This window comes from Athene cunicularia, assembly GCF_003259725.1.
Source record: "Athene cunicularia isolate RWA chromosome 5 unlocalized genomic scaffold, athCun1 chr5_part1, whole genome shotgun sequence".
Classification (NCBI taxonomy): Eukaryota; Metazoa; Chordata; class Aves; order Strigiformes; family Strigidae; genus Athene; species Athene cunicularia.
In genome coordinates, this window is record NW_020799101.1 from 4472382 (window position 1) to 4482470 (window position 10089).

At 42.1% G+C, this 10089-nt stretch overlaps 1 protein-coding gene across 1 annotated transcript; it reads left to right on the top strand.

Annotated features, from left to right (window-relative positions):
- The first annotated feature begins 320 nt into the window (after positions 1-320).
- On the top strand, positions 321-9854 carry MAPK1IP1L (mitogen-activated protein kinase 1 interacting protein 1 like). Its single transcript, XM_026849570.1, has 3 exons — positions 321-7184; positions 7730-8446; positions 8909-9854. The coding sequence occupies exons 1-3, from the start codon at positions 7092-7094 to the stop codon at positions 8918-8920; spliced, it is 822 nt and encodes a 273-aa protein (XP_026705371.1). The 5' UTR covers positions 321-7091; the 3' UTR covers positions 8921-9854.
- The last annotated feature ends 235 nt before the right edge of the window (positions 9855-10089 follow it).

Genomic DNA, 10089 nt, shown 5'->3' on the forward strand with positions numbered 1-10089 from the left:
CAGATAGCTACATTTGCCTGAGGGAGGGGAAAGCTGTGTGTACAAATAAATATTTGTACAGAAATTCATCATCCTTTCTGCTTCTGCAGAAAGGGGGGTGAATTTATTACATATCGGGCAATCCTAACGTCAAGGTTGGCGAGGTTGGCTGGTAGTTATTGATTAAAAGTGTTATCGCAATCCCAGTTTGATATTTGAAGTGAGACATCATCACCGCCGCATGTTTGCTCGTTAATTAAGGTTTCTAACTACCAGATTGCTCCGGACGAAACACGGGGTGGTACCGGGGGTGCTGGCCGTGAGGGAGTGGCAGGAGGCAGCCTCCCCCGCCAGGAGACCCGCCGCTTGGGGAGGGCGGACCGCGTCGGGGTGCCGGTGGCGGCCTAATGGCTGCTGCCGCTTTCGGTTAGGTGGGGCTGGCTTTGCTGATGTCTGCACGGCAGAGGAGGCTCCTTTGTAGCGGATCCTGGTTTGCTCTGTGTAACGGTGGTGGCTGCTGGGTAAAATATATTGTCGGCTTGTATTTATGCTTTGTGGTTGTAATCTATAGATGACTATGTAAATGAATGTGGATCGCATATAAGTGGCTGTTCAACTCATAGGTTCTTCGCTAGAGAAGGCCTCAGGCAATTTCTCACGGTTTGTGAGAAGTTGATTCATTTTATCAAATGTTAATATACTAAAGGTACCTGACTTGCTGGGAAAGTGAACCCTGTGTGGTATCAAAGGGCACATTGCCTGGAGAGAGAACTACCGATCTGACAGGTTTCATCTCTGAGAGACAACTTGTTTCTAGGTGAATTCTATGGAAACCAGCGTTGATCTGATGCCATTCAACCTTATTGTCAGTGGATGTAAGAACAAAGGTAGCTATTTTTTTTAAACAAAACCGAAACACCCTGAAACTACCCTTCCCAGGACCTGTGGAGGCCAGTGGGTGATGCAGAAATTTGTGGTAAATATCAAGTCAGTCCTAGAAAGCACTTTTGAGATTCTTGAAGCTTGAGTTCATGTAAGTACGTTTTAACAGTGCTAGATCAAGATGTGAAAGATGCCAGCTGTATCCATGCAGTGAGATTGTATCCTGAGAAGCAGTTATCCTGGAGAAGAGCCTCTGTTAAGGAGCAGAAAGGTACACGGTTTTGTTTGCAACTGTTGAGGCTAGAACAGGAATACAGTGCAGAGTTTTGATATTTTACTGGGGGGAGAGGGGGCATGACATACCAAAAACCCTGCAGTGAAGACATCTAATAATCACACTCAGGGTCAATATGTTTATTTCATCCAAAACAAATAAAAATAACTAAAATGATAATTCCAGAGTATATAGCTTCAGTAAGAGGAGAACATAAGTATTTTTTAAATGGCTTTTACAGCAGTTCAGGAAGACTTCTGAGGAACTGATAATCGGAAGCTAAAGCTATGAATAAGAAATAACGCACCCTTTTAGAACTGAGTATAACAGGATGAGAGTGGGCTCCATAGTTCTCAAAGTTTAGAGGCAGCTGTGGAAGATTTGTTTTAATTATTCTGAGCTGCTGCACTAATGTATCTTTTGCAAGAGTCACAGGGTGGGATGGTATGGACAGGAGTAATCTTTGGCAGTGGAGACCTGCTGTTCTCCACCGGTTTTGTAGCGCAGCTGGCACACAAACAAGTCACATCAGAAGTGATAAACGTCTGCTGGGTTTGGAGCCATCTGCTTGTGATGTGGTGACCATCTGAAGTGATTAGATCTGGTCTTAGTGGGGAAGCAGCTGTGAAACTCAGTGGCCTACCATGGGTGGAAAACTGGAACAGATTACAATTCCTTATGGCTTTATATAAGAGGTCTTAGAAACTGCTAAGACCTCTGTTTGGAAGAATTATGTTTTCTGGTAGTTGATAATTTGTAGCAAATGCAAGGCTTTGGTCGTTGATCTTAATTAAATCTGTCCTGAAAAGCTGAAAACTAAAAATCCAACTTCAGTCCTCTTCGTCAGTCAAAACAGACATGGGATGGGGCAGTAAGATCACCAATCTTACGTAGCTACTTCTGATGCAACTGTTGGGTTTTTTTCTTCTGTCTGTTTACCAACTGTCTTTATTCTTCCAAGGAATAAACATGCAGGTCAGACTAAGTGATTGCACAGTATGTCAGCACATCAGTGCAGCTGCCGGGAGGGCATTAAAGATAGGGAAAGGCCAGCTGTAAAATGTTGATGCTTAATGCCTGAAGGTAGAAGCTGCAGAAATTTGCATATTTTCAAAAACATTTAGAAGCTGTCAAAGATTTGGTCTCTTTTCCATTTTATCTGTATAGCTATGTTGGGTAGTTTTACTTATGTGGGCAGAAATCTTGTTGTAGATGAGGTTATGCTGGTAGGTATTAGTCATGTTACAGTGACAAAAGAACCTCTGCTGATCGAGCCATGCCACCCAGTGGAAATGCAGCAGAGCCTGTTGCATCTAGAAAGCATTTTTCTGTTTGAGAGATGATCTTGGAGACAGGAACTAAATCTGGCACATCAAGTGTTCGAAAAATGTCATGCAACTCAAAAAAAAATTTAAAAATGAAGGCAGTTGATGCTTAGTTTTGGATAGCTTTAGTAAAAGAAAGATAAAGTGTTTTGGACAGCTCTTTCTAATGAGGGTCCCTAAGGGCTGATGATGGAGAGAGAAAACACAGGAATGGCAAGAGCATGGGGAAAAAATGCTACCACATCCATCAGTTTCAGTTGGGCTGGATGTGACCAGAGAGGGTTTAGAGCTTAAAAAACACTGGGGAGGTGTTTTATTGTGGAAGCTATTTAGTAGGACGGATTTAGTATGCCACATGTAGCACTATGCTTCCAGAAACGGGAGGGTTTTCACAGACCTCTCTGAAAATCACCAGTTGGGCTTGAGTGCTATTGGTAGAGCTGGCCTGCCAGTGCCGTGTCGGAGTGGGGCTTCCCAACATTTCTGCAGCATGGAGCCCGCCAGGTTTGCTTGTCTCTCTTACCTGCTGTTAATTTTCACTGCATGGGTGTCCAGGAGGGCTTGGATTGCAGCCCAAGATTTTGGGGTGCATGGTTTCTGGGTAGGTGAAGTGGCAATCCTTCATGAGCCTTCTCTTCAGCATAAAATGAGAGAGATTCTGCTCCTAGATGCATTTTTTTTCAGACACCAGTCACCTCTTGCTTTCCTTCACTTTAGTTTGGCCCTTCTGGCCATGTGTGTTCTCAGAGGTGGCTGAGAAGTGGTGCCCTGACCAGCCGATCAGGAGCTGGCAGGCTCAGTGCTTCTGGAAAGCAGGGGATGTGTCCAGGGGCGGTGGCCTTCAGAAAACAAAGGAAATCTTATCTTGCAGCACAGTGGATTCGAGCAAGACTTCAGTTTGAATGCTGCCAGTTCTTGTAGTCTTTCTACTCCCTGCCAAATTACTTAAACTCTCAAAACTCTCAAATCCTCCTTCTTCCACTCACAATTTCTCTCTTCCCCCCCTCTCCCCCGGAAAGAATAATTTGAAGTAGAGTTTAAATGTGGCAGAACGGATGTCTATGACATGAATCAGCTTTTCTCTGCTCACATCAGTGCTTGTGCAGTGCTCTTCTAGAAAAGCTTCAAGACAAAATGAGAGTCCATTTGTTAACTCTACTGACTAAAAATCTAGTTGAAGACACCATTCCGTACATTTTTCTAAAACCTTGAGCCCACGCGTGACCAGTGGGGACTTGAAAATGGAGCTACTCAGAGGTCTGACAGTGTCACTGAGGTCAGTTTGTGAGTGTGTGAATGCCTTGGGCAATACTCTTACAAATGTAATTGGCATTTCTCTAAGGTATTGATTGAAATTCTTTGTGCTAGTGTTGAACGACTTGAATGGAATATAGATTCTAGGTTTAAGTATAGATTAGTTCATATGTTGTCTGAACGTGTCTAACGGTAATTTTGGTTTCTTTTTCATTAAATGAAGGTGGCAGTACCCAGATTAAATGTATGTTTAAGAAACGTCCCTGAAGTAGGCCATCCTGTCTGCAAGAGGATCCTTGACATGCTTGGCATTGACTCAGTTATGCTAAATGTTGCCAACAAATGTTGCTCTTGTCTGCTTGCCAAAGTAAAAAAGCCACTAACTCTCATTATAAGCTGTGCTTAACAACACTTTTTTTTTTCATAAGTCATGCAGCAGAATTGTTTCCTTAATTTTCATGGCACAGAAGTATTTGGAAATTACCTGCTGACCAATACTGGGGATATTTGTTGATATTTTGTAAGCAGGCCTGTTTCAACTTCTTATCCAATGCTTTGACTTGAATTTACTACTCTCTGTCACTTTAGTGACAAATCATGGGATTTTCTTCTGAGTTCTCCTTTAGGTCTGTTTCCTCTCTTCCTCCTTTCCCCTGCAGCATATGTTCTGACATCTTCTGTGAGCTTTTTTTCAACCACTTGTAGTTCTGTTTTTCAATTAGTCTTATTCCATCTCTCCATTTGCCTAAAGAAAGGATGATTCTCTTGGCCTGTTTTGGTGTGGCTTTTTGTTAACCTGTTGTTTTGGTGGGTTGGGGGGGGGGAAGTGCTTATGTGAAAAGTTATTTTTGTACTTGTCTCTATATTAAGGATTGATCTCTTATGTTTTGTGGGTTATATTAAATAGCTTCTCTGTACTGGTAAATTGAACTCAGTGCCACTAAAAAGCACATATCAACTTCTAGTTATTATTGAGCACAGTTCACTGTAAAAACTAATGAACTCTTTTAATGTAAGAGGTATATACTGAAGAGAAATGGAGCTTTTTCTGATAGATGTCTCTCGAATAGCTGAGCTGTTAACAGGAGCAGAAACCATTTTCCTGATGTAGTTCAGTTGGTTTCTCATCTTTAAACAAATAGTCATTGATCTGAACACAGTGTACCTCATCGATACAAAGATTCAGATATTTGTACTTACCTGAAGAACTACTGCTGTTACAAGCTAATGTTGGAGCTTTAACAAACCTTTAGATTCATGCAATTAGGCACTGATTTCCACCAGGGTACTAACTTTGTAGATACATATTTCTTAAAAGGTTTATTTAAATTGTTAGGTATTTCTTAAAGAGTTTCTTTAAATTATTAGGTGTAACTTGACAAGTTCACTGTGTTTCCACAGGGGTCTGGGTTGCTTGGTGTGGTCATAAATAACTTGGGAAATGAGATGAGCAGTGTCTACATGTTGATATGAAGCCATTCAGGAAAGTAAGGATTAAGTAATAAAATGGCAGATATAATTCAATGTCAATAAATCTCATGTAATTCAGAGTAGATAAATGTAGAGTGGTGCATATAATTTCATATATAAAATGATGGGCTGACCCTTAACACTGAGAAATGGAATATTGCCACAGAAGTGTCAGTTCCATAGTGATCAAAAAGCAGATGAAACATTAAGAAGTATTAGGAAGGAAATAGAAGACAAACCAGAACATAATTATGAAACTGTATAAATCAATGGTTATCCCACATCTTGAATTCTGTGTGGTTTGTTCTTGTCATTCATCTCAAAAGATACAAAAAAAAATTGGAAAAGCCTCAAAGAGAGGCAGGGAGAACAATCACAGGTATGGAATAGCTGCTGCACAAGGGTCGATGGAATAAGCTAGAGCTCAGCCTGGAGAGAGAACAGTTTAAAGAAAATGATAAAAATCTGTAGAATAATGATCAGCATGGGCAGGGTGGGTAAGAATAGACTTATCGATTTCCTTGGCTGCAAGAATGAAGGAGCAGCAATTGGAATTAGTAAAATTCAGGTTTAGAACAAAAAAGAAGGTACCTTTTTTGTGTAACAAATAGCAGTGCTGTGGAGTTCCTTGCCAGTGGATGTTGTAGGTACAAGTGGGGAGAGTAGATGTGGAAAATAAATTACTTGAGGGTGGTTATTGCTTCAAAAATTGCCTTCAACTTAGGAATTCTCTGAGCTTGAAATCCTTGAAGTATTGGGGTGGGCATTGTCTCTGTTCTTGTTCTTCCCTACCGGTCGTTGAAGATAAAACAGGATGCAGAGTTAATTGGTCCCTTGTTCTGATCCAGCACTGTCCTAAGGTTAGGAAATAGTGTAGATAGTAATAAACTTACAATACAGTTTCTGAGAAGACTCTAGTTTATATGCTCATTATTTGTGTTATGCAATTTGTAATCTAAAGGAGTTTATAAACCTATTTGTCATAGGCTGCCTGTACAAACCTCTGTCCCTGAGACCAGTCTCTGTGTTAAAAGTCAGGTCTTCACCATCAACAAGGAAAACCAAGGATCGGTTGTTTTGTGGGGGGTCAGGTTGGCAGTTGTATTTATACTCTGGACTTACATTTTGTGTTTTTCCTCCTATTTTCTCTTGATCTCCTGCACTCTGCCCTAAAACCTTCTGGCTGCACTGGGGTGTCCAGCTATTTCACCTGCTCTTGGTCATGTTTTTAACAGTTCTTCACTGCTAGTCAGTATTTGTTGTCAATTAGTCAAACTGAATGTGCCTTCCGCTGCCTTTTTTGTATGGCTAATAAAGATTGACAAAGCCAGTCAGTGTGCATTGTGCTGAAGCTCTGGAAAGCTCTTAAGTGCAGTAGTTGCCTTCATGAAAAGCATGTGACTCGTGGGTCCCCATTTTCAATGGAAACATTGAGGGGTCAGAAGGTAATGCATTAATGCCACCTTCGCCATGCCCACATTGGAAGGTAAAGCATCAGCAAACTATAGTTCTTTTATTTCTGACAGTAAGATCCATGTGGGGATTTAATCATAATTTGGTTTAGATGCATTAACTCCACTTGCAAGCAGCCTGCCATACCTTTTCTGAGTCCCAGTGTAGAAAAGACCTTGAATACTTTACAGGCATCACTGTCTGGTAGGTTGCCTGCTCGGTATGAATACTTGGAATATTTTTTTAGTGTAATGTGACCCATTTACATTATGTGTCAGTCCTGTCTGAGGTAAGACAGGTAGAGGCTGAAGACTTTCATTTTAATGAGAACTTTATCAAGAGGAGAGTATTTGGGTAGCAGATACCTGTATGGGCTAGAGTCATTAAAGCCATTGCTAAGAGGCGCTGCCAGTTCAACACTGTGGTTTGAATGAGACAAAGGTAGAGTTTGTCTCATGAACTCTTGCTTGAAATACTTTTATTTTCAACAAATTTCACTTTATCTTACCTTACTTTTCAGCAAAATGTCTGGAACTGATGATTTTTCGGTAAGTAACAGTTTTTCTTTCCTGAAGATCAGCCAGTTGTGTTACTTCATTCTAAAAGTTGACATACTTTCCTGAGAAGAAGGGGAGCTGACAGCAGAGAGGCGATTTCCTCTGTGTTGCAGTTGTGGTGTTTTCCTTCTGGGCAGATGTAGCAGCCTGTGGACTAAACATGAAGCTGCGAGGTGCCTTGTGGGTTCTCTTCTGCTGTGACATTAACAAAGGAGTTGTGTTTTAATAGTGTCAGAATAGCCATAATGGAAATCAATGAAAAAATCTTTTCTTTTCAGATTTGCGCTGAAATTGCTTATTGCTATGTGTGGTAGGTCGCCTTTTATCCCGGGTTTTCTAACCGCAGCATGTCAAAATGCCTCTTCTACCTTAATGATAGAAGCTGCACAAAAATGAATGTAATCACCTCTGTGCAGCAACAAAGAGCTCTTCTCCTCCCATTTTGGCAACTGAAACGTATACACGTAGCGGGTGAATGTCTGCAACTCGTGAGTCCTGTAGGCATTTTACATTCTCACTGCTGCTTTATCTTTTAGTTGGCAGATGCTTTACCAGATCAGTCGCCTGCTAAAACCTCCAAAGTGAGCAGCACAAAACCCGGTCAGCAGCCTGGCCAGCCACCGCAGGGTTGGCCAGCAGCTTCGAACCCGTGGAACAACCCAAGCGCTCCCCCCGCGGCGCCAGCCGGACTGCCACCCAATACATCCGCTTCCAGCGTGCCATTCGGACCTCCGCCAACGGGAATGTATCCTTCAATGCCCCCGGGACCGCCTGCTCCATTTCCTCCTCCTCCTACTGGACCCTCTTGCCCTCCTCCTGGTGGTCCATATCCACCCCCAACTGTGCCAGGTCCTGTCCCACCAGGGCAATATCCTCCACCAAATATGCCCTTTCCAGAGCTTCCAAGACCTTATGGTGGTCCAACAGAGCCAGCTGCACCTCCTGCTCCCGTTGGGCCATGGGGATCCATGCCCTCTGGAGCATGGGGACCAACAATGGGAGGGCAGTATCCTGCACCTAGCATGCCATATCCACCCCCAGGGCCATATTCCGCTCCTACCCAGACTCCAGGGGCTGCGCCAACAGTACCATGGGGTACGGTCCCACCTGGAACGTGGGGACCTTCACCGCCAGGTCCATTTCCTCCACCCGCAGGATCATATCCAGCTCCAGGACTCTATCCTACGCCCCCTAATCCTTTTCAAGTGCCATCTGGTCCTGCTGGTGCTCCGTCAATGCCTGGTGGTCCCCATGTGAGTATTCGATTTTGGTCCTGAATTACTCTAAAATGTTAACATTTTTAAGTGTGGAAATTGAGTAGTGTAAGACCTGTTAGTGCAGGTAAGGAATTTCAGCACATCTGTCTCATTTCTGTAGTCAGTGGAACAACACCCAACTTCTTAAAAGCTAAACTAAATCTACTAGGGTGGTAAAATGATATTGAGTCAGAGTGTGTCTAAGCATCACATTACGGAGGTCTTCTGTGACTTGGAAAGCCTCCTCTAAAAGGCAAAAAAGGGGGGAAAGCCTTGTAATAATTTCTGAGAAAGAAGATAACTTGAAGTCTCTCTAATCCAGAGCAACTGCTTCTAGGGCACAGAGGGAGGGAATAACAAATTATAAGGACGAATTTGTTTTAATTAAGAACTTTTGTAACTGTGAATGACCTGCTTTGTGAAAAGCCTGTATTGACTATGAATTATTGTCTCTTGCAGCCTTACCGTTGAATACAGTCTGGGCAACAAAATACTGTAGCTTTCCACCTTCATCCACTACTTAGAGATTTTTACAGTTTTTGTTTCAGTAATGTGTGGGGCTATGAAGAATACTTGCCTCTTGTATACGCATTTGAGGTATGAAGGAGCAGTTTGCAAAAATTTACCTTGCTCATATGCTGGCCTAATTGTTTGGTTTAATAAAATGAATTACAAAGAGCGGAAATAAAACTAACATCTGTGGTTCTTATGTTGGCAAGTATTCCTTGGAAAAATGGGAGTTGCCAAGTAAGGATTATAAAGAATCAGGCCCAAGGACTTAAAAAAAGTTAATTCTTAAATTTCCAAGAATGCTTTAAGTCTTGTTACCAGCCTTGTGCTGGTCACTGAATGGATGGATAGTCATATTTTGTCTATTTTCAGGTTGTTCTAAAATGTCAATAAAAGGTGTTTCAAGATTTTTGTCAAGAAATCTAATTTTTGAACATGCTACAGTAATTCAAACTAAAGAGACAGAGCATGTGAACTTGAAGGTTTTCTCAGCATTTTGTATATACTCAAAACAATTGCTCAGTCTGGGACTACGGAAGAGAAGACACGCATTTGAAATGCTTGGTCTGACTTGTCAGCACACTGTTCGTGTTCACAAACAGGCGTTTATGTGCAAATTAAATAACCTGGATGTGCAGTTAACTTTGAATCAACAAATGTGAGTTTTATGCATGCAAATGAGGACATCATTTTGCCAGTTCTCATTCTGTGGTGGTTCGAAGTTTGGCTTGGTCTATGTAAACAGAAACTGATTCCCACTTAGGTAAGGTACTTCCCTATTTCTAACCTGGGTTCTAGTCATTTAAAATTTGGCTTTGCTGCTGGGTTGTGTAAACTTGGCAGGCTGTTTCAGAGTCCCTGGAAATTGAACTTGAGCTTAAAAGATGAAAAAAAACCCAAAAAACAACTGGACAATTCCCTTCCCGGCAGTTTTTGGCATGGCGTTTAGTTCTATCGGCCACAGAGATCCTTATTGCCACAGTTGAGAACGAGGAGGTCTCGTTGAGGCTCTGCTGAATGTTGTGACAGAGAGTAGTCCTCTGTTCTCAGCTGGGTGTCTGCATACCTCACTGAGTAAGTGTAATTTGGAAGTAATTGAATGTTTGGAAGCCTGTGCACTGCTGTGTAGC